Here is a 24,897-nt window from a genome sequence, read left to right on the forward strand (position 1 = left end):
GGCGAAAGAGGAGTCAGAACCCGAGCTCCAGAAATGGAGGCGTGGTTCTAGAGCTCACCGGGTGGGTACAGGGACCTCTGTGAGTCCGGTGAGGAGCACGGCGGGGGAGAGGCGCACAAAGGCAATGACGGGGCGCTCCAGGAAGTCCACTTCTCCCACCAGCACATTGGAGGCTTCTGCACCGGGAGGAATCTTCTTCATGAAGTTCATGTCCACCTGAAACAAACATGGCTGTGATGACCTGCACATCCAGCAGGGGACAGCAGCATGTCTCACCTTGCTGAAGTCCACCACGCTGTTTTCACCACTTCCTCCACCGGCGTGACCTTCACCCCCATTTCTGCCGTCCAGGTTCCCAGGAGCCGACTGAGGAGACGCGGGGAGACCTGTTCGCACAGGAAGAATCTTGACGTCTGGGAGTCGCTAGTACATTCCTAACAGTGATTCTAAAACTGTGTTTGCGGGCTCTATCTAGTGGTACGCCAAGGAAACACGTGATTTAAGTGCTGTGTTTAAATTTCGTATATTCAAACACATTGTTACTGTTCAAACTGGGGGTAATGTTACAGTGGCCAAAAATATAAAATATATTTATTTAATAAAACCTTTGACTACAGGGCGCCATGTTTGCTTCGGAAGCATGAATTCTGGCCGTTCTGACTTAAGTTTTCCTGAAAAAAATAAACTATAATAATACTAAATAGAGTTTTAAACATACTCCAGCTCATACACTTACAATAACAGATGTTTTATTTCCTCAAAATATAGTTTTGCGGCTCTATTTGACGCTCTCCACTGTATAAATCAATGTATGGTTTAGTGATGAGCAGGCTGTCTGAACGTAAAGAAAATACATACAACGACCAAAAATCATATTACCCTCATTTTGCCAAAATTTTCATTAGCTTGGGACCAACAATTATGGAGGTATTGTGACTTTTGTGTGAACTGAAGTATGTCAACTGTGGTGGTTGTCTCCAATTATATATACTCATATACATACATACACACACATATATACATATACATACAGTACATACACATATACACATATATATATATATATATATATATATATATATATATATACACACACACACACACACACACACTCAAAATATGAATATACAGTAAATGTATACATTATTTGATGTATAAATATATTTATACATGTATATATATACGGTATACGCATATATTTTTCATATATTGTTGTACTTGAAGTACAATCCATAGTTAATGGACTGTTAATTTGCTTGTATGTCTGTTATCATGAAAATCAATTTAAAAAAAACAGTATGTCAACTATGTATGGTTACATGGCAAAAAAAACTCTTTAATTAAAAAAGTGCAGTGTATGCAATAACCCCAGATGTGGTCTGCTCAAAGTTGGAAGCAAACATGGCGCCCTGCAGTCGCGTGAGGGCCTTTTGACTAGAGGTGGGTAGTAACGCGCTACATTTACTCCGTTACATCTACTTGAGTAACTTTTGGGATAAATTGTACTTCTAAGAGTAGTTTTAATGCAACGTACTTTTACTTTTACTTGAGTATATTTATAGAGAAGAAACGCTACTTTTACTCCGCTACTTTTATCTACATTCAGCTCGCTACTCGCTACTAATTTTTATCGATCTGTTAATGCACGCTTTGTTTGTTTTGGTCTGTCAGACAGACCTTCATAGTGCCTGCGTTTCAACAAATACAGTCACTGGTGACGTTCACTCCGTTCCACCAATCAGATGCAGTCATTGGTGAGGTTGGACCAATCAAACAGAGCCAGGGGTCACATGACCTGACTTAAACAAGTTGAAAAACGTATTCGGGTGTTACCATTTAGTGGTCAATCGTACGAAATATGTACTGTACTGTGCAATCTACTAATAAAAGTTCCAATCAATCAATCAAAAGTATGAAGGAAAAAAGACCCTTTTTTATTTCAACCGTTCATCCCGTCAAAAGCCTAAAGACTGACTGCACAGTTCCTGTCTTCACAATAAAAGTGCCGCTCCATCGCGCCTGCGCTTTCAAAATAAGAGTCTCCGAAAGCCAGCGCAAACAAGCTAGCAAGCGACGGAGTTTGCCGCCAATGTATTTCTTGTAAAGTGTATAAAAACGAATATGGAAGCTGGACAAATAAGAAGCCAAAAACCAACCACTTTCATGTGGTATTAGACAGAAAGGAGGAACTTTTTTTCTCCTCCATTTGAAAACGTGGACGATCATTATCATCACTACTGTCTGATTACAATCAATGCAAGTCATCAGATACAGGTAATACACCAATTTATATTCTTGTTTTCATGAAAGAAAGGAATCTACATGTGTTAAACATGCATGTATATTCATTAAAACACCTTTAACATGTAAACAAAAACGGCTAAATAAATAAATATAAATTATATACTGTATATATCAATGTATGTATATATATATATGTGTGTATATATATATATATATATATATATATATATATATATATGTGTGTGTGTGTGTGTATATATATATATATATATATATATATATATATATATATATATATATGTGTGTGTGTGTGTGTGTGTGTGTGTGTGTGTGTGTGTGTGTATATATATATATATATATATATATATATATATATATATATATATATATATATATATATATATATATATATATGTGTGTGTGTATATGTTACTCATCAGTTACTCAGTACTTGAGTAGCTTTTTCACAACATACTTTTTACTTTTACTCAAGTAAATATTTGGGTGACTACTCCTTACTTTTACTTGAGTAATAAATCTCTAAAGTAACAGTACTCTTACTTGAGTACAATTTCTGGCTACTCTACCCACCTCTGCTTTTGACCAATCATATAGGAGGTGATCCGAAACCGAGTCGGCCTTTTTATACACGGCTCTGACTAGTACCACAGTTTAAGAATCACTGGATTAGACAGTTGATGTGCGTGTTTGAGCGCCGTTCAGAGACAAGCTTGATTCACAAAAATGACCCTGCTTGGCCAAAATGTGCAAGGAAGTCGCGAGCATTGGACAAACTTGCGAATAATTTGCGGTGAATTGGCGCAATCGCAGCATCCTGGAGGGACCTGTCATTAATGTTTGAGCACTTTATTACCAAAAATTCCAGACTATAAGCCAACTTTTTTCCTACGCTTTGAACCCTGTGGCTTACAAAACAATGCGGCTAATTTATGGAGTTTTCTTGCTGACAGCCATAATGCAAATAGTTTTCATTAAAAAATAAATTTAAATGGTGTGTTATTGTTTGTGCTATGGCGCCATCTTTTGGACGAGTTCGCTCACTGCAGGTGCTGCTGGTTGAATGTAAATTCCTGCTGTTTAAAGCTTTGAACCGCAAGTAGAAGTGCTGTCCCAAGTGCTGTTCCATCGTCAATAGCGTTTCTACTCGTATGGATTCTTCATTCATCACTCCAAGCAACGTTTGTAAGTTTGACAATATATCTAAAACAATTCATACTTGCTAGGGATGTAAAAAATAATCGGTACAAACTGATAACCGATTTTAACTTTAGAGATATGAATACATCGTTTGGCGAGCCTCTGAAAAGTACTAGATCGGTTGATTGTGGATCTGATACAAAATATGGTCGCATAGACTTCTGTGCTGATGTAATACGAGAGTATCGTTCTTGTTTGTGACTGACAACGACAAAGCAACATCATGGCTGACAGCACCCAAAAGAGTTTACAAACATTGCAAACCCCAAATATTAAATCTAAAGTGTGGTAAACGTTTGGATTTTTGTTTGTTTTGAAGCATGGTCAGTTAGATCAGTGTTTTTCAACCACTGTGCCGCGGCACACTAGTGTACCGTGAGATATTGTCTGGTGTGCCGTGGGAGGTTATGTAATTTCACATAGTGGGTTAAAAATATTTTTTGCAAACCAGTAATTATAATCCGCAAATGTGCCGTTGTTGAGTGTCTGTGCTTTCTAGAGCTCGGCGGAGTAACCGTGTAATACTCTTCCATATCAGTAGGTGGCAGCAGGTAGCTAATTGCTTCGTAGATGTCGGGAACATGGTTTGTCGTGATCACAATATGCAGATGACAGCGGGAGGCAGTGTGCAGGTAAAAAGGTGTCTAATGTTTAAACCAAAAATAAACAAAAGGCAAGTGCCGCTAAGAAAAGGCATTTAAGCTTAGGGATGGCTATGCAAAGCGAAGCTAAAACTGAACTGGCTGCAAAGTAAACAAAAACAGAATGCTGGACGACAGCAAAGACTTACAGCGTGTGGAGCAGCAGACGGTGTCCACAAAGTACATCCGTACATGACGTGACAATTAACAACAAAATAGGAGCGCAAGACAAAAACTAAAACACTACACACAGAAAAACAGCAAAAAACTCCAAATAAATCACGGCGTGATGTGACAGGTCATGACAGTACACCTACTTTGAGACAAGAGCTATAGTGAAGCATGGTTGGTTATGGTTTGAATTCATATCCAACAATTGCGAGAACAACTTTTTATTGTCAATATCGGCTGCTGAGTTTCATTTTTTAATGTTTTCTGCTAGTGGTGTGCCTCGAGATTTTTTCAATGAAAAAAAATGTGCCTTGGCTCAGAAAAGGTTGAAAAACACTGAGGTAGATGAAAGTATGGCCATTTGTGATGTTTGGAAATCAGGGATAAAGTAGTGCAGCACGACTAATGATGGAGCTAAGACTCTGCGAGGTAATCACAACATTTACTATACTGTTCCTTGTGCTAAAGACCTAGCTCTGAGCTGCCGAGCCTCACGCTTTGAGCATAAGAGTCGCACAATTTAACCCTTTTTCACGCCACGCACCACACTTGACATTTCTCATGCTTATTTTCCCCCTTTATTACTCCACATCTATTTTCTATAATAAGAAACTTGTTTCCTCGCGGCCTGCCGTAGTTGGAGTAATTCTGATTGACTCACCAAAGGAACCGATCACAGACCAATCCATAAATTATTGTGCCTGAATCTAGCCAACCAGGGAAAGCACCACGCAGTGTAAACCAGTCAGAAGCAACGTAAGGCGGGTCTTTGTGTCTTTATTTTTCACACGCACCTCAGCGTAGTGTTGTCAACTTGGCGACTTTCCCGTTAAGTCTAGAATCTTTCCAACTCCTCTTCGTGACTTTCTTTCTCAAAAACGACCAGCAATTTATTTTTGATGTTTGGAGACATGAAAGCGTGTAACCCTCTAATGTCCTCCACGTAGAAACGGTGCTGCTGTAAGCCGTTCCTCACAGGTGCTCCCCTGTGTAATGAATGTCTGCTCTTAGACATCTTGTACTGAAAACACATGTCGTTGTACTTTTAAGTGCAATCACAATGAAGTCCATTCCACTCCAGTCAGAGCAGAGAGTAGACGCACACCCACTCTGTGCAAAACTGCCAGTTTCGGCCTTGGTTGAGATGTAAATGTTTCATTACTGTCACGCTTCAAATAAAAACTATCGTTCATGTGAATGAGCCAGTCAACAGATTTGGTTCGTTCATGAATATCTCAACCTATTAGTCTTTTGATCAAATTTGATACTCTAACATTTAACAATGTAGAACAAATAATAATACAACTGAACTAAGACTCAACAGAAGAAAATTCATTTACAGTTCTAATCATAGTTTGCATTTTTTAATTCACACATCTTCTTTACTTTAAGTTTATGGATTGCAATGCCTTAAAGTTGATAGTTCTACTCTTTGCTAATAATACAGGAACTGTCTGCCCTGAGATCGGTAGGTTGTGAGTTCAAACCCCGGCCGAGTCATACCAAAGACTATAAAAATTGATTGATTGAAAGTTTTATTAGTAGATTGTACAGTACAGTACATATTCCGTACAATTGACCACTAAATGGTAACACCCGAATAAGTTTTTAAACTTGTTTAAGTCGGGGTCCACGTTAATCAATTCATGGTAAATGGGACCTATTACCTCCCTGCTTGGCACTCAGCATCAAGGGTTGGAATTGGGGGTTAAATCACCAATAATGATTCCCGGGCGCGGCCACATCTGCTGCCCATTGCTCCCCTCACCTCCCAGGGGATGATCAAGGGTGATGGGTGAAATGCAGAGAATAATTTCGCCACACCGAGTGTGTGTGTGACAATTATTGGTACTTTAACTTTAACCTGTTTTCGTATGTGTCTAATTAAAAAATAAGCACATGTCATTGTTCTGATATCATACATTCAATTTTCTTTTCACCATGCAAAGCTTACATTTGCATCGAATCGCATTGAACCGTATCGCATCAAATGGTAATGTTTTAAAAAGTATTGTTAGTGAATGGTATCGAGATTCATATTGGATCGCCATTTAAAGTGCAGATGTACACCCTTAATACTTACTAAACCATCCCATGTGTGGTGTCTGTAGGAGTGTTTCATGTATACATGTAGCAAGTGTCATTAGCATTAGCTAATATGCTAGCACGTTTACGAGTGTCTGTGTTAGTATTGTTACCTTACAACGGCATTCTGTGTGTATTTTTTCAGTTTCACAAATTCCTCGGTAAATTCCCCAAAACGTCCCCGTGGATTTGTTGAGTCTGTTTAGCTGATTGGAGAGCTAGTTTACGCAGTTAGTGGGCCCATGACGATGACTTCTGTTTTGTTGGATCAGCCATTTTACTGGCGTGTTACAGACACCGTTTGGAAACAATAGTCCGATATATGGAAATATTATAGTCCGATATATGAAAAACTAGTTTATTTCCCTAAGATTTAGTGGGTGCGGCTTATGTACCGATGTGGTCTGTAGTCGGGAAAATACGCTGTGTAAACACGTGTTTACCATTTAAATGCTGACTCAGCGGGTTGGATACTTTCGCAGCGGAGCCAGAACATTGCAGAGTGATCACATGGATCACGTGCTTAGTTGCGTGAGCGTTGTCTCTGACCAACTCTGAAGAATGCTAAGCTCACGCTAGCAGAGGAGTCTTTCAGATAAATGTCAGTGGTTCCCTGAGAAGAAACACTGCATCCTCACCATTGCGTTCCAGTAGATGGGGGTCAGAATGTTTCTTGCCGATGTCGGCGAAGGAGCGAACGAGCGGGATGCGGTTACTCAGCCTCTTCTCGTTCTGATGGTGATGACGTCTCAAGATGGCCTCCCTCACTTTGTCCTGAACGCCCTCGTCCATCTGACTGGACGCCAGCAGACTGTCGATGAGCATGTCTGCGGAGTGGGGACGGCAACACTTTAACGACGTTCCGACAACAACGCGGGCATTGCCAAGGCACTGCCGACCTGCGATCTCCTCAATGGTGTTGGCGCGCATGTCGAGCAGCACGGTGCCGTTCATGATGCAGGAGCGCAGCTCGAACAGGCTGTGCAGGGACAGCGTGGCCACGTAGGGTTTACTCCAGCGCTCGCCGCCATCCTCCACATCCTCCTCAAACTTCAACCACCTGCACACATACACACACAACAATTATTAAGGAGCATGTGTGACAGCGTGCAGACACACAAATGATAAGGCCTCCTCGCCTGGCGGTCTCCTTCCACTCCAGGGTGTCTCCGTCCCTGAAGGCGAGCTCGTCCAGTTCAGTGAAAAGGTCGTGGGGAACGTGCTCCTCATCGTCATCCTCCATGCCGAGAATGAACTGCACCCTTTGGGAGGGCGTGTCTTAAGAAACACAGCATCAGTCGGCCGCGGTTCACAGAGCTGCACGATTAATCAACACCGGCATTTGAGTGACAGGCATGTTCGCCAACCAGAATCGCTTTTGTTCATCTCACGCTTCATAAAGGGAGAAAGACGTCTCACCCCGTGCATCGTTCTCAGCGCCTGAGCGTGTTTATTTAACAGTAGAATTAACGGAACACAGCGAGCCCTCTTTTCACTCATTCACGATCCTTGTGTATGAGACCGCCAGCTTTACACACACAGGATGCACGGACAGAGAGCCTCGCGACCCTCGAGTGAGATGTTATCGCAAAGTAACAAAAATTAGGAGGGAAAAATAGGATGTCCCGTTGTGGTAACATTTCAGCTTTATATCAGATGGGCAATATGAGCCCATCAACACGGACGAAGGAGCGAGAAGGCCGTGATGCAACACAAAAAAGACAACGTCCGACTTAGTTTTTCCAACTGCACTTAAATAGTACATTTTTTTGTTTTTGTTTATTTATTTAGGTTAACAAAGTTGGTAAATGACAAACAATTTTACAGTAGGGAGAAATAAAACGTTATATCCTTTTAAATGGTTACTTGCAATATTATGGGGATAGGTTGATTGGCAACACTAAATTGGCCCTAGTGTGTGAATGTGAGTGTGAATGTTGTCTGTCTATCTGTGTTGGCCCTGCGATGAGGTAGCGACTTGTCCAGGGTGTACACCGCCTTCCGCCCGAATGCAGCTGAGATAGGCTCCAGCACCCCCCGCGACCCCAAAAGGGACAAGTGGTAGAAAATGGATAGATGGATGGATTATGAATACATGACATTATAAACAGTAGGGCTGTCATTATTTGGGCACCACGCAATTTGAATCGATTTTTGGGGTAATAATTTGATTCCGAATCGATTCTCCATTCAAAATCAATTATTTTTTAACAACACTGGGTGCCAATTCTACGATTAACTATATCCCTCCATAAAATAGTTAAACAGCTCTGATAAATTTCTATATTACTTAAAAGAAAACCGGTTTTGTTGAATAAAATACTACCCAAACATTTAATAAAGTCAAATAGAAATAAGGCAACAAGAGAAGTATCCAGCACTTCACTTTTCTAAAGTAAATCTGTACAGCTGATATGGTCATCTACATCAACAATATGATTTGTCCAAGTGGCTGGAGAGGACAGATTTTTTTTTAAAAAGAAAAAAGAAAAATGAAACTGATTATAATCGATTAGGAATCGATACAATTAAGAATTGTGATTCATTCGAAAATAGATTTGTTTGACACCCCTAATAAACACTGTATAGTATTTATCAGTTATGTCTTCAGTTTAGGAGCATGATGTAGATTGGGGGTGTCCAAACTTTTTCCGCTGAGGGCCGCACACTGCAAAATCAAAGCATGTGGAGGCCATTTTGATATTTTTCACTCTTTTTTTTTTTTTTTTAAACCAATACAATATATCGTTTTTATTTCAACCTTAAGATTTCCCATCAAGTTTGGTCCCAGGGACCAAAGTAATATTTTTGTAGGGTTAATGTTAAATCTCTAGATTAACTTCAGGTACCGGTATATCTGTCGATATAGAGTTGAAAAAAATGTTTATGCCCTTTTTGTCAAAGAAAACCCTTTTTTTATGGCAAAAAACAAAATACGCAATCATTTTCCCCCAAAAAATTCAAAGTGGAATATTTGATGTGATAAAGTGATGTGTGGAGCCTCAAATTGGTCTAAAACTCATTTATCTTAATTCATCATTATTTTTTGAGCAGTGACAGTTTAAAAAAAATCCCCTCAAAAGGACCCACTCTTAAAAGTGTTCAAAATAAGTCATCCATTTTTTTTTTTACTTAAGTCTCCAGATCAAACACCGTTGATTTTAAGTTTTAAATGTTTCTAATGTTTTTTCTTTATTGTTTTGTGCCCTTTTTGTCAAAGAATAGTTTTATATGGCAAACACACAACATATGCAGTATTTTCCCCAAAACTATTTCAAAGTGGAATATTTGATGTGAAGTGTTTCATGACAACATTGATTTTGATTCATTATTATTATTTGAGCAATAACAGTTTTAAAGGGGAAAAAACAGTCTGCATGGCAGTTTTCTGTTATTAGAGCCAACGTAGCAACTTTTTCTCATGACATTTTAACTGTTTGCTCTTTTACTCCTCCTTTTTTTTGGAAGGGGGGGGTTTCGTTTTTTTTTTTTTTTTTTTTTTAAATACTATTTCTACAATGTGCCAGGAGCCGTTAAAAAATTAACTGCGGGCCGCACTTTGTACACCCCTGATGTAGTCTTGTGTGGCACTTTAAGACAAGAATATGTTGATCGACAGTCTAACAGCAACATGTCTTCCTTCACTCCTGTTTTTCCCAATTTTATGCATTTTTATGTTTAAAATAAAAAAAAATCGCAAATCGAATGGCATTTTTGGGGCGAAAAATCAATTTTTTTTTCTCAAGATGGTGCATCCCTAGTGGCGGCGGCTGTATGCGCCAACGGCAGAGTTCGTACCGTGTGACGCCGACTCTTGCTCGTCATCCCACTCCGAACGATCCCGCCTTCTGCGGTGGTGCCTGTGTCCTCTGTGACGGTGCCGCCGCCGGCTCTGTCGACCCGATGGGACGTGAACGCCGACATAGAGCGCCCTGTGACCTGGGGGAGGACATGTGACAGCAGGTCCAAGGCAACTACGACGGAAGCATCGTTGGAAATGACAATACTCACTCTCCAGGTCCTCCTTCTCGAAGTTGGTGTAGGGCATGGAGTTGGCCTTCCCTCGGTCCAAGACCGCCTCCTCATCGTTACCCTGCAACACACACAAACAAAAACGCGCAATACTGAGTCCGGTATAACAGTACTAAAGAAGTACAGCGCCACTATAAATTAAAAAGATACTATACTGCCTTTGAAAAATAACGGTACCTTTTTTTTTATGGACATGATGGCATGCCGTGGTGACATTTCTGGTAATATGAGGCACACAGAGCACTTACAAGCAGAAACAGTGTGGAGACAGAAGAAGGAGTATTTTGGCTTAAAAACTAACAATGAATGTGAAGCTATAAACAGAGCAGCGCTTTAAAAACATAGCTACCTAGCTGCGAATGTCCGTCCACAGTGTTTTAACTACTTCTAAATCCCTAATCCTCGCCTCCATGGCAACACATAAAGTACGTTTCTTACGAGTATCATCCCTGCAGGACGAGGAATAGCTAAAAATGCTTCACTTGACAACGTAGGAGGATACAATACCTAACCGCTAACAGCAAGCTAGCGCTCCTCAATGTAAACAAATGTGTGGATCTTTACAAATATGGACTGTGCCGATACCAAGTACAAGAGCCGTATCTAGTCAGTAATACAATGATTACAGTACATCAATATTTTTTATTAACACAAAATCGTTTGTCGTTTTTATTGTTTATAACTCAGGAAATACGTAATTGGACACAGGAGGACTTTAATAATGACCAATGTATGATCCTGTAACTACTTGGTATTGGATATGTTAAGGCTCAAGCACCTGCCGCCTCTCATTCACTCAATCTGCAATCTGCACATCTCCCGCTGATGAGAGCTTGACGCCTTTCTTAAGCCAGCGTGTCCTGTGTTTCAGTGCCAGAACGTAGCTACCTGTATTGTTCAGTAAGCTCACACGTCTCTAGCTCCTTTTCATGTGCATACTCGCTCTCTGTGTTTCCCCTCTGTGCTCATTGTGTCTTGTCCTGTGTCGTCATCCTGCAGCTCTTCTTCGTTCCCTGGTTTCGAGCTGTGTTTCTCGTCTCCCCGGATTCTTCTTGCTACCTTCCTGGATCTCGACCTCTCGCCTGGACACGGACTCTTGACGCCTCACTCCTGCCCTTGACCTCTTGCTTGCCCACGGACCTCCGAGCCTGCCTTGCCCCTTTTGGACTTCTGCACCTCTCACAAGGCACCTTCAACATTGTACGTTAACACTCACCAGCGAGACGCACCTTTGGATTTATTACACACGTCATTTTATTATATGAATAAATACGCCTAAGGCTAAAGGACGTCCCTGCCTCAGTGCCGTCTCCTTCTCCACTGAACCATTACAGGATCCATACCAAAATGTGTAGTATCATACAAAAGTATGAAAACAACAGAAGAATTGGTGATTATTATATTTGAACAGAAGTGTAGATAGAACATGTTAAAACAGAAAGTAAGCAGATACAGTAGAATAATACATTTTCTATCGCTTACCATAATTTGACAAAAATATAGAATTGCAAAATGACACAAAATGTAACTACATATGTCAGCAGCCAAATTAGGAGCCTTTGTTTGCTTACTTACTACCAAAAGAGAAGTTTTCTAGCACTTTCACTATGTTATCTAATGCCAAAATTGTTATTTGCTTGTTATTTGCTCAGCAGCGGCTGCACTACCTGAGAGTCCCCAAGAAGTACAACCTGGACTCCAACCTGCTGCTGACCTTCTACCACTCATTCATTGAGAGCCTGCTGACATACTGCATCACAGCATGGTACGGCACCTGCACCGCTGCAGACAGGGAGAGGCTCCGGAGAGTTTTAAAGGCAGCACAGCGGATCATCGGCTGCCCTCTCCCCTCCCTGATGGACATTTACACCTACCGCTGCCTCAGCAGAGCTATCAACATTATCAAGGACAGCTATCACCCTGACTTTGACCCGTTTGACCTTCTGCCCTCAGGAAGGTGCTACAGGGTCATCAATTCTAAGACAAACAGACTCAAGAAAAAATGTTCCCCCCTAAAACCATAACCACGGTGAACTCTCATAGGCACTGATTTTATAGTTTAGCACCTCTCTGAGTGCAATTTTTACTTTCCACCCACAATCTGAATGCTTATGTATACTACTCGGCAGGGGCGCCGAAAAGGGGGGGTAAAGGAGACGGATTCTAGGGGCCCATGATGGAGGGGGGCCCAGAGAGGCCCCTAATGATGATGAAATTATAATACAGAAAAAATAATGACACTGTGTTGGGGGCCCTGTAAAGATTATTTTCATGGGGCCCAAAATCCCTAGTGGCGCCCCTGCTACTCAGTGTCCTAGTGGTTAGAGTGTCCGCCCTGAGATCGGTAGGTTGTGAGTTCAAACCCCGGCCGGCCATTACCTCCCTGCTTGGCACTCAGCATCAAGGGTTGGAATTGGGGGTTAAATCACCACAAATGATTCCCGGGCGCGGCACCGCTGCTGCCCACTGCTCCCCTCACCTCCCAGGGGGTGATCAAGGGTGATGGGTCAAATGCAGAGGACAAATTTCACCACACCTACTGTGTATGTGACAATCATTGGTACTTTAATATATGTATATAGTGTAATATTTATTTCCTGTAAACAACACATTGAACATAAATCGTTCTCAGGACTGGACTGTGCACCTTACCTCCTTTTGCACTATTTTTCATTTTCTTTTCTTACTACGTTTTGCATATTTATAGACTGTCGCACTGATACTGGAGTTGTTCTTAATCTCATTGTACCTGTGTATAGTGACAATAAAAGGAATTATATTCTATTAAGAAACATGTTTAATGTATCATACCATTTTCTGTTACATAAAAGCCAATAATGACATTTTTGTCCTTTATTTTAAAATGTATCGAAAAGTATCGAAACATATTTTGATACAGGTATTGGTATCGATAGCACACCAAAATCCACTAAGTATTCTCGTCTTGGGACGCAAGCGCACAAGAGGGAATAACGTGGAGGACATCTAAATTCTTCACTAAATAATGCTGGAAGCTGGATGTGACGCAAGCCGATTTTTATGTCAGTTAGTGGACATCTCGTTCGGGTGCCTAAAAGACATGTTAATACAAAGTGGAGACAGTTTAGTGCAGGTTTTAGAAGTTGGACTTTTCTCGAGGGACTTCGCAACAACGGTGACGAGCGCGCGCTGACTTCCTGGAACTTGCCTCGTTGACAACAGAAGTCAACTGACCTTTTTTTAATGCCTTACTTAAAAAAGTTAAGGGCCATGTTCAAGGCGCTCCGCAAGTTTGAACTGCTGTGCGAGGGCAGCCGTCTTTAGCGCATCTTGAGGCGGAATGGGAGCAGTTAGCTAGCTATTTGAGGAGAGTAACAACTTACGGATGTGAGCAGCGGTCTCATCTGTTCGCGCGTCTCCTCCATTTTCAAAACACGTCTTCCTTTCTGAGGTTTACGATCTTCTAGACGTGAAGGTGATCAAATATTGAACAGCATTAACGATTTTCTCCTCGCCTGCTTCTCTAGAGAGTTTTTTGTATTGGACCATATAAACTCCCAGCGTGAAGACCCGCCTCCTTGTGACAGCCATGTCCTTCCACCAATCACAGCGCAGCAATGGCTTTGTTCCGCCAATCATCGTAACTTCATGTTCTCTAATGCATTGATTGATTGATTAATTGATTGATTGAGACTTTTATTAGTAGATTGGACAGTTCAGTACATATTCCGTACAATTGACCACTAAATGGTAACACCCGAATACGTTTTTCAACTTGTTTAAGTCGGGGTCCACGTAATCAATTCATGGTAATGCATGGTATGCAAATCATCACTGTGGCCTTTAATAACTTAGGTATTATTATATTTCTATTAGAGTTGTACGGTATACCGGTATTAGTATAGTACCGCGATACTCAATCAATCAAAGTTTATTTATATAGCCCTGAATCACGAGTGTCTCAAAGGGCTGCACAAGCCACAACGACATCAGGGCAAGGAAAAACTCAACCCAATGGGCTACAATGAGAAACCTTGGAGGGGACCGTAGAAGTTCCCAACTGATGCACAGATGAGTGGTCCACCCCGGGTCCCGACTTTGAACAGCCAGCACGTCATCTGTGGTCACCTAATCTGTGCACCCCCTCTCCGTGAAGGAGAGGGGGTGCACAGAAAAGAGACGGCAGATCAACTGGTCTAAAAGGTGGGTCTATTTAAACCAGGCCTGGGCAATTATTTTGACTCGGGGGGCCACATTTAAAGAAAAAAATGTGTCTGGGGGCCGGTATATCTATTTTTAGGAACACTAATACAAAACCTCACAATAATGTCTGATTGAATGCTAAAAACGTCATGACAGACCGCCTTAAAAAACGTAATGGAATTTTAAATTTTTCTATGAACAATAAAACACTGAATATTGACCAAATATAAACGTCACACCCCCTTTCGATCGACATATTTTACAATCAAGTGAAACGCAACAAAAATGCAACAAACAGTGAAATATGAACGCGAAGGGTACAAAATAAACCCACCGACAATCTGATACAGTATATCTGATACATCACTAGGTTTTAGAACATTGTTGTGAAAATCTCCTTCCGTGTCTGTGGAAACGCTTCCCGCCCACACTGCTTGGTGCCTCGTCTGAGCTGCTGTGACGTAGATTACCATAGTAACTAATTAGATGACCATAGTAACTAATTAGATTACCATTGTAACTAATTAGATTACCATAGTAACTGGTCTATCATCCCAAAGCGCAGATTCCAACCATTGAAATACTTTGTATAGTTCAAGACTTACGGTCATTAGAAAACATCACTGCACAACATAATGGCAGCTACACTTTCCATCTTAAAGATCTAAAAAAAATTTGGGGGAATGTCTGGCGGGCCAGATTGAAAAGTGGCCCCCGGGCCTTAATTTGCCCAGGTCTGATTTAAAGGCTAGAGTATACAAATGAGTTTTAAGATTGGACTTAAATGCTTCTACTGAGGTAGCATCTCTAACTGAGTACTGGAGCCTGAATAGAAAACGCTCTATAGCCCGCAGATTTTTTGGGGCTCTGGCAATCACTAATAAGCCGGAGTTCTTTGAACGCAGATTTCTTGCCGGGACATATGCCAGGTGATGGGTTCCCACGTCTCTGTGAGCGCTTTGAGTATCTAATAATAGAAAAGCGCGATATAAAATCTAATCCATTATTATTATTATTATTATTATTATTATTATTATACAATCAGCAAGATAGGGTGGAGCTAGACAGTGTAGTATTTTATACGTAAGTAGTAAAACCTTAAAGTCGCATCTTACTAATGAATCATATTCGGTACTATACCGCCTCTGAAAAGTACCGGTCCAAACCCCATTGGTGGATCCACACCTAACATCCACTGTAATGATACCAAGTGCAGGAACACATCTAGTCGATACTATTATGATTGTGTCGATATGTTTTGGCATCACAACATCTTCTTTGGTTTTTTTTTTAAATTTAGATTATGTTTATAAACTCTTTTTAAAATTGTTTTTATTTTTATTTATTTTTTATTTTTTTATTTTTTTATATTTATAAACTCAGGAAATATGTCCCTCGACACATGAGGACTTATATGACCAATGTATGATCCTGTAACGACTTGGTATCGGATTGGTACCCAAATTTGTGGTATCCAAACAACAGTCCAATAAGCGATTATTACACTTTACCAGAACTGTAGCTAGAACATGTTAAAAGAGAACATAAGCAGATATTAACAGTAAATGAACAAATAGTTTAATAATACATTTTCTACCACTTGTACTTAATAATGTTGACAAAATAATAGAATGATAAATGACACAATATGTTACTGCATATGTCAGCAGCTAAATTAGGAGCCTGTGTTTGCTTACTTACTAATAAAAGACAAGTTGTCTTGTATGTTCATTATTTTATTTAAGGACAAACTTGCAGTAAGGAACATATGTTTAATTTACCGTAAGATTTTTTGTTAAAATAAAGCCAATAATGCCATTTTTTGTGGTCCCCTTTATTAAGAAAAGTATTGAAAAGTATCTAAATAATTTTGTTATCGGTACCAAAATATTGGTATCGGGACAACACTAATTTCTATCATAATGTTTTTTTTAGAGAGATTATATTTGTTATCTCAAGTAAAATATTTAAAATTAAATGTTATAGCAAGCAGGCATGGCCGAGAGATAAGTGAATCCATAGATGCTTTATTACAAGTGGAATAAAGCAGTGCAGGCCATGAATGCAGCCTAATAATAATAGTAATTGTTTCATATGGTAACTAATAATGTTTGGCTGTTTGAACAACTTATCTGTGATTAGCACCGTCATGTTTGTGTTTCCCTCCTGCTGACTGATTATTGCACCACAATGAGCTCATTGTTGTGTGCACAAAGCTCGCATGATGTCACAGTTAATTAATTAGAGCTTACATCTGAACCTTCAATCTTGCCCTCACCGGGCCACCATGTGACCTTTGACCTCTAGCGTGACCTGTGTGTGGACTACCAACTAGTGCATCAATGTATTCTATTTCTAAGCATGTGCATTGAAGATAGTACTGGTCAATGTAAGAAGTGAAATACAAGTGCTTATACATTTATTTTGTTAAAGGGGAACTGCCCTTTTTTTTGGAAGTTTGCCTATTATTTACAATCCTTAAGTGAAACAAGATTCAAAACACATATGTTGATGAAAGTTAATTCTAGATTATAAATCATGCCTCTCACCTGGATAGTAGAAGGTTGTGGACATAATCCGAGAATATGGTCAACATTAGAAAGACGCGAAAATACGCTCGTTTGCGACAATCGTTTTTAAACCATTGTGAGGATTATGATTAATTCTTCATCTAAACGGGAAGATATAAACATCCCATCTGTCGGCGTCCCACTGACAGCAGACATTGTACTGTAAGTGACTGTTTTATTAAGTTTGTAGATCTTATTTAGCATTTAGCAATACTGCTACTTGATGCTTAGTGTTTCACTAAAGCTGGATCTGTTTAGCACACAGCTTCTAAAACTTGTAGATCATCCATAAGTTTTTATTATTATTAATTTATTTTTTGTCTTGTCCAGCTACTCAGACAAATCATATTGTTGATGTAGATGCCCATATTAGCTGTGCAGATTTACTTTACAAAAGAGAAGTGTGAGATACTTCTCTTGTTGCCTTATTCGTATTTGACTTTATTAAATGGATTTATATTATTATTTGGCGCAGCCGGACCGGAGCACGAGGGGGAAATTGCTGGGACAAACACAACAATAACATCCTAGTCACTGCCGTTGTGTCCTTGGGCAAGACACTTTACCCACATGCTCCCAGTGCCACCCACACTGGTTTAAATGTAACTTAGATATTGGGTTGTAAAGCGCTTTGAGTCACTAGAGAAAAGCGCTATATAAATATAATTCACTTCACTAATTCACTTCAATACCAACCACAAGAATCAGAATCAGAAATACTTTATTAATCCCCGAAGGCAAATTAAAATTTTCAGCACAATCCCACTCAAGATCAGACAAACATTACAGGGAGACAGAACAGGATCGCTGACGCGTCTGCCCCTTACAAAAAAGGTGAGATACAGGTCAACAATGTCTCCCATTGGCTCCAATGTCTCCCATTGGCGCCATTGTTTGCTGACTTTTGCTAGCCTTTATGTATGATTTAGAATGCATCAAACAAAGGAAAACAAATGTGTTCTTGTCTTACAAAATTATTGTGATGATAGACAAAATAAAAAATAAAAATGCTTGATGCACTGAATTTTTGCATCTTTTATGGCTCTTGGAAATGACAATGAATCACAGTAAATGTTTGAATGGTGTTGTTCCTTAAATTAACATGTGTATGATAAAAAAAATGTTTCAATGACTTGTGTGTTTTAAATGTTGCCAACATATATAGTATCATATGATATGGCAGCTTGTATAAAGTTTTTCTATCATCTTGGGAGAATGGCTTGTGGGCTTAAAGAGGAAGATGACCATTTATTGTAACAATAACTTGCAGCACAGGGGAGATTCCGCTAATTTTTATTAGATTTTTTTGACACAACCTCTCCATCAGCTATTGATTACTGGTTTAAAAGAGAAGAAATGTGTGTTTCTTTATTAAATTTAAAGTTTGCAGTATAAGCACATCGAGAATCGATCTGTGGCATAAAATAAATACCGTAGGTATACTGTCATGACCTGTGGCTCAAGGTCATGTCTTTTTTTGGGGGGTGTATTTCCTGTGTTCTGGGTTTATTTCCTGTTTATTTTGGTTTCACTTCTTGTGTGTGTCTTCTTGCAGTGACTCCTGAACGCCTTTACCCTCACGTGCCTCGGATTTGTGATCAGGAGACTCATCTGCTTCTGATCACCAATCAGAGTGTTTTCTAAACCAGCTTAATATGGTTTTATGGGCAGTTTATGTGTTGTCGACTCTCCCGGCAAAACCTGAACAGTCACGTCAGTGGTCAGATGAGGCTTCATCAATTACGGATCATCCCCTACATTAGGCAGACCTCCGTAAGCCCGTCGCGGAAATGCCCCCTCTGTTACTCGACACTTGCCTTGGCGAATCTCGTCCCATCACTAGTCGACACGCAAGTAGGATGGATGATTCTCTCTCCACTGCCTGGCTGTGTAGATGTATAAAGTGTAGATGTGTGAAGTGTAGATGTATAAAGTGTAGATGTATAGAGTGTAGATGTATAGTGTAGATGTGCATGTGGATAATTTGACAGTCAAAGTGTTTATCAGTGGGATAATGATGCGATGCAAACGTCGTGTTTGACTGACAAATGTTTGCCTCCATGTTCACAGCAGTCAAGGACGCTGAAGGCGAAGACGACTGGTTAGAAGGTAAGACGCCGCTTTGAGTTGATAAAATGACTCTTTAGGCATAAACAAGAAGTTTGAAAGGAAACAAGATGGTTTCAAAGTGATGACTGCTGGAGTCAGGCTAGAAGAAGTGGAGGGACAGTTTTCTTCTCTTCTCGTAGATGTCACAATGTCTGCGTGGGAATTGTTCTACTTCTCGTTCTTCCACACCAAACTCCTCTAAGCAGGGCTTCATTGAGCTTGCTGGAACTGAAAAGTTGGCAGCATGCTATTGTTAAAATTGTCTTTTTAATTTAGATACACATTTAATATTGAGACATAACTAAGGACTCTAATCCCACCTCTCATTTAGTCTTCAACTCTGTATTTTTATATTACATTCCAGTGGTCCTCAAACTTTTTCCAACAAAGTACCACCTCAGAAAAAACTCCAAGTACCACCACAATGACCAACATTCAAGATACAGCAGCGTGATAGGCCTAGGTATTCATTAAAAACAAGGCAGAGGTTTTTTTAACAAGTATATTTAATACTTTTGGCCACTGTAACATTTCCCTCAGTTTGAACAGTAACACTATGTTTGTATATTTAATTAACATTGATTAATTGTTGTCAAAAAGCATGTTGTTTCAACGTTATGTTTGAGTTGCTCAACGTCAGGACCTAATTCAACAAGTTCTCAACATTGTTTTAATGTCTTGTGCATGCTGGGGTGCTGCTTTGACAATAAAGTTCCTTGAATCTTTGTTTCCTCCCATAGGATGTTGGAGCCTGCAGTACTGCTGCTTCTCCTGCTGGGGGTGATACAGCCACGTGAGTCTTGCTCCACGGTGTCAAAGTCAATCTTAAAGGATCCCGTGTTCATACCCGCACAGTGACATGTTGAACTATTGCTTTGCAGAATCATCTGAGGCAGAAATCAGTAGGGGTTTGAATTTCCTGGTGGTTTTTCCAGAGAATGTGGCCTACTTTTACCCCGAAGGCCCTCAGAACCAGGTGCAGGTGACTGCTCTGTACCGTGACACCCACGTCACTGTTAACATATCCAGCCAAGTCCAGAGTCGGACTCTGAGTGCCGCTGAGACTCAGCGCTTCTTCTTCTACCGCCAAGACGAGCTGCGCCGGAAACATGTGTCCAACAAGGTGGTCCAGGTGAGCAGCACCAAGGTCATCGTGGTCCAAGCCCTCAGCCTCAAGGCCGACAGCGTCCAGAGCACTCTGGTTCTGCCCACAAAGAGACTAGGCACTGATTACCTCATCCCGCCGATACCCAAAATCCAAGGCACCACTGATCCGGCCGACGCAGTCAGCGTCAACGTGACGGAGCGAGGCCCCTTCAGGCTTGTCGTCGTCAACGCGGACAAACAAAACAAAGTCATGCTGGAAGGTGATGTCATCGCAGAGTCAGAGCTGGAGCCGTATCACGCCGCTCAGTTTTGGCTGACGGTCGACGACGCCTGGGCGGTCCTGAGGGTCCAACATCCGGCGGCGGTGCTGTTCAGTCACACTTGTGCCATGATTCACAATTGTAGCTGCTCTTTGCTGTACGCCACGCTGCCGCCTGCCACACAGCAGAGGAAGACTTTCTTCATCCCCATGGCGCTCTCCCGGAACCAAACCTCCCTGCTTCTGTCCCAGGAAGAACTGTCCACAATAGAGGACTTGGACTCAGACACCCCTCTGGTAGAGATCACTGGAAACGTCCTCCTCCACCGGCCTGGCATGCTCCTCCCACTCATCCCGGAGGCTGACTTTGCTTCCTGTTACGTCGTCACCGCCATTCCAAGCATTCAGAACTCTGCAGTGATCGTGGTCCACAAGGACCTCACTGACGGGGTCCATGTTGGCAGAGATGCTGCAGAGAACGCTGTGTGGGAGCAGATAAAGGGGACGGATCACGTCTCCACAGTTGTTGAGTTGACGTCGGATACCGCCATCTGGCACAGTTCCCACAAAATTGCCGTCTACTACATGGGAGAGAGGGGCGGTGCTCTGTTTGGGAATCCGGCGCCTGCCGTCAGTCAGACCTCAGGTGAGTCCAAAAGGTAAGACAGGAAGACCACTTGTGTCTTTATTTGGACATCTGTGTCCTCAACAGATCCCAGAGGCTGCGTCCTTTCACCTGACATTCTAGAAGTTGGCCAAGAGGCGGTAAGCTGGCAGGAGTCCGTCAAGTACTGCCGAGGCAAAAACCTGCAGCTAGTCAGCTTGTCCACGCTACCGCTGCAGAACTACGTCTACGCTAAAGTCCAACAGTTACAAGACGTCAACCTTAGGCGGGCGTGGATCGGCTTGCGTCGTAGCTGGCTGACTGGAGAGTGGTACTGGCTCAACATGGCGCCAGTCACCGTCACCAGCTGGAAGGGGGCGAAGCCCAGCAGCGCACAGGGTAGCCAGTGTGGGACCGTGAGTCTAGAACTGGGTCAGGACTTTAGCTGGAGCGATGAAGACTGTTGCCAACCAGTCCGTCCCATTTGCTACCGTGGACCGGTTCTCTTCCCCGTGCAGTAGATCTCATGCAAGTGTCTATGTGTGTGTATGTGATACCTGATACCTTAAGACCTAGTCCTGGACATTTAGTTGACAGCTACTGTACGGCTTTTAGCTCGATGCCTAGAACTCTCATTCTGAGGACCCATGCTTTGAGCTTTGGCAGGACCAGGCAAATTCTTACGTGTGCGTGTACAGAGAGAGATGAAATGAGGATTAAAAATCTTTATTGGACTTTGTCGAAATGTGTGGGGACCGAGTTCGGGGCGGGTCACTTGTAACACAGTGCTCTGGACTGAATGAGCCACACCCCCAGCCCCACCAGCAGGATGGCCTTCGACCCTAGAGACAAGGACAGAAGCAGCAATAGAAGGGGTGGTACCCCGGTGTCAGTTGGCAGGGTCCGTGGGGACAGCAGATACATCATGGCCTTGTCTTTGCCAAGCGGATTGGAGGCGCTGCATGTGATCTGCTGTCCGAGTTCCACGCCTGGCAGTTGGCTGACGGTCAGGTAGCTGGTAGCGTCGCTCTGAGTTGTGGCTGTAGAACCTTCCAGAAGGCGGTCCGGCCCTAGCCACTGGATGTCGGGCAGCGGCGAGCCCTGGACCTGGCACAGAGCCGTGTAGCCAACGTGCTCCCCGCCCTCCACCCACAGAGACACGATGCTGGGAACAGCTGTAGCAAACATAGACAAAAGTGAAGGGCGGTGCCGTCTTCAAGGGGACCTCGGGTCTTCACCGCTCACCCTCCACTCTCAGAAGGGTCCCCATCTTGTCCTCAACGCTCACGTCCTCGCGACCCTCCACCTCTATGCCGCAGTAGTAGCGGCCGCTGTCCTGCAGGGCGGCGCCGTTGATGCGCAGCGACAGATCGTGCTCGCGCGGGTCGCCCTCAAGTCGGTACCGCTGATCCTGCTGCGGTCCGGGCTCGCAGGCGGGGGCTCCCGCCAGACTGGCGCAGCGGTAGACGACTTCGCCGTGATCCTGCCGCCACAGCACCCGCACAGAGGAATGCTGGGAATGCGGCGGGTGGAGGAAGGTGCACGGCAGCACCGCAGGGTAACCCTCCATGGCCCGCACCTCCGCCTGCATGCGCACGGACCACTCGCTACCCTTAGAGCCTGTGTACATCGACGCATTAATCTATCGGTCTATCATGAATAAATACACACACTTTAGAAACACACAATAACAAACACACCAGCACTGATACAGTGCAGGTGTGTAGTTCAACTCACCTTCACCAGCAGCAAACAACAACGCAACGCACAAGACAACCTCCATGGCGGACCAGTGTGTGTGCGTGTGTGTGTGTGTGTCTTTCCATTGCGATTTTTGAGGAAGCTTTGTCTGCATGAAACATCGCCACAAGACACATGAGTCAAAGGTCAAAGGAAGTGGTGTTGACGAACCAGGTTCTTGAGGTCCACTTTGAAACTACAACGGTGAGCACGGTGAATGACAATGCAGTAGTAGTTATATGTTGGGATTTTAATCCCCCACCATATTTGTGTACGCTAACTGTCATACGGCACAGATAGGCAAAGGTGGCTACAGTTGTCAAAATTGTACTTAAGTAAAAGTACCGTCACTTTAGAACAGGAGTTCTTTACCTTTTTCCACTAATGGCCGCACACTGCAAAATGAAAGCATGCGAGGGACAATTTTTATATATTTCATTTTAAAAAACAATATTTTTTTTACGTTTAGGGGCTCCCCTCAAGTTAGGACACGGGGGCTTGGCAGAGTCTTGGTCACAATAATGTTAAAAATAAATAAATCTAATTTTTTTATTTTTTTTATTTACACTTAAATCTCGAGAGCAACTTCAGGTCTTATTTTTATAATTTTTTTATGTTTTATGCCCTTTTTAAACATATGCAATATTTTCCTCAAAAAAAAAATTCTATGTGGAATATTTAATTGCAGTCTTGAATAGGTCAATAATTCAGAACATTGAAACAAAAATGTGTATTTTAAAAAAAACTTTTAACCCAACTTCATATCTACCCACCGATTGTAGGTTTTTATTTGTTCATGTTTTTTTTGGTTTGTTTTATGTCCTTTTTGTCAAAGAAACCTTTATTTTGTATATGGCTAATTTAACACACAAAACATTTCAAATGTCCCCCATAAATTATTTCAATGTGGAATATTTCATGTGAAGTAATTGGAGTCTTAAAAAGGTCAACATTTCATAACAACATTGATTTTAATTGATTATTATTTTTTGAGCAATTACAGCTTTAAATACAAAACAGCCTGCATGGCAGCTTTGTGTTATTAGAGTCAAAATTGCATCTACATCAACTATATGATTTGCCTGAGAAGCTGGACAGGGCAAAAAAATAAAATAAAAAAAATTTAAAAAAAATTTAAAAAAAGAGTCAAAATTGCAACTTTTTCTCCACTTGTTTCACTTATTTATAAATATATTTTTATGTTTAAATACTATTTTTAGCATGTGCTACCCACGGGCCGCAAATAGCCCCCGGGCCACACTTTGGACACCCCTGCTTTAGAGGAATATGACTCAAATAAAAAGTAAAAAGTTGTCATCCAAATTTATATTTGTGTAAGAGTAAATAAGTATCCAGTGAAAAAAAATACTTGTGTACAGAGTAACTACAATTGTAAGTAACTTTTGGTTTATTTAGTAGCTGGTACTTACACTACAACTGTAGTGTGTGTGTGTGTGTGTGTGTGTGTGTGTGTGTGTGTGTGTGTGTGTGTGTGTGAGAGAGAGATAGAGAGACACACTACTACAGTATGTACTACAAGAGATGCACATTTTACGGTCACTTATGATATTATAACATGCTATTGTTAGCATTAGCGCAGCTAAAACATAAAAAGAAAATCTAATTTAGATCTAATTTGATTAATTTAATTAATCAAATTTCTAACAAGTATTCTGTAGTTGAACGTGGAATTCTTGTAGGCTTAAAAGTGAAAATTTCTACTGGCACAGATGACAGCACATGATATAAATGTTCTTTTCATAGTTTTTAAGTAAACATTGAAGAGGTATGATGATGTCATGTCACTTTTTACCATGTGTACTTTGGGAGCGGTTTATGTGACTGCCAGGCTCCGTTTGATTGGTAAAATGGAGTAAAACATCACTAGTGCTTACTTTGTATTGGTAAAAGTGTCATGTGAACGTCCCCGCTGAA

General features: G+C 41.5%; 3 protein-coding genes across 12 annotated transcripts in view; 1 reads left to right on the plus strand and 2 right to left on the minus strand.

Annotated features, from left to right (window-relative positions):
• LOC133620953 (sodium bicarbonate cotransporter 3-like) overlaps positions 1-24,897 on the minus strand; it is a 56,312-nt gene that overhangs the window by 21,514 nt on the left and 9,901 nt on the right. For 3 of the 10 annotated variants that reach the window (XM_061982643.1, XM_061982641.2, XM_061982647.2), the window contains exons 2-7: positions 10,371-10,452; positions 10,158-10,298; positions 7,499-7,637; positions 7,259-7,419; positions 6,998-7,186; positions 59-386 (exon numbers count right to left, since the gene is read on the minus strand). In XM_061982643.1, coding sequence (XP_061838627.1) covers positions 59-386; positions 6,998-7,186; positions 7,259-7,419; positions 7,499-7,637; positions 10,158-10,298; positions 10,371-10,452 — 1,040 coding nt within the window. Of the gene's footprint in view, positions 1-58; positions 387-6,997; positions 7,187-7,258; positions 7,420-7,498; positions 7,638-10,157; positions 10,299-10,370; positions 10,453-13,753; positions 13,944-24,897 lie in introns of those variants that run through there. The other 7 variants (XM_061982650.2, XM_061982645.2, XM_061982644.2 and 4 more) reach the window with 5 other exon arrangements.
• Positions 19,204-21,920, plus strand: LOC140679701 (IgGFc-binding protein-like). The gene is made up of 4 exons (XM_072915656.1): positions 19,204-19,244; positions 19,993-20,045; positions 20,134-21,264; positions 21,331-21,920. The coding sequence occupies exons 1-4, from the start codon at positions 19,204-19,206 to the stop codon at positions 21,741-21,743; spliced, it is 1,638 nt and encodes a 545-aa protein (XP_072771757.1). The 3' UTR covers positions 21,744-21,920.
• LOC133620956 (sialic acid-binding Ig-like lectin 15) lies at positions 21,933-23,472 on the minus strand. The gene is made up of 3 exons (XM_061982654.1): positions 22,960-23,472; positions 22,468-22,842; positions 21,933-22,397 (listed from the first exon to the last, which is right to left on the minus strand). The coding sequence occupies exons 1-3, from the start codon at positions 23,075-23,077 to the stop codon at positions 21,994-21,996; spliced, it is 897 nt and encodes a 298-aa protein (XP_061838638.1). The 5' UTR covers positions 23,078-23,472; the 3' UTR covers positions 21,933-21,993.

The sequence above is a fragment of the Nerophis lumbriciformis genome, linkage group LG21 (genome assembly GCF_033978685.3).
Source record: "Nerophis lumbriciformis linkage group LG21, RoL_Nlum_v2.1, whole genome shotgun sequence".
Classification (NCBI taxonomy): Eukaryota; Metazoa; Chordata; class Actinopteri; order Syngnathiformes; family Syngnathidae; genus Nerophis; species Nerophis lumbriciformis.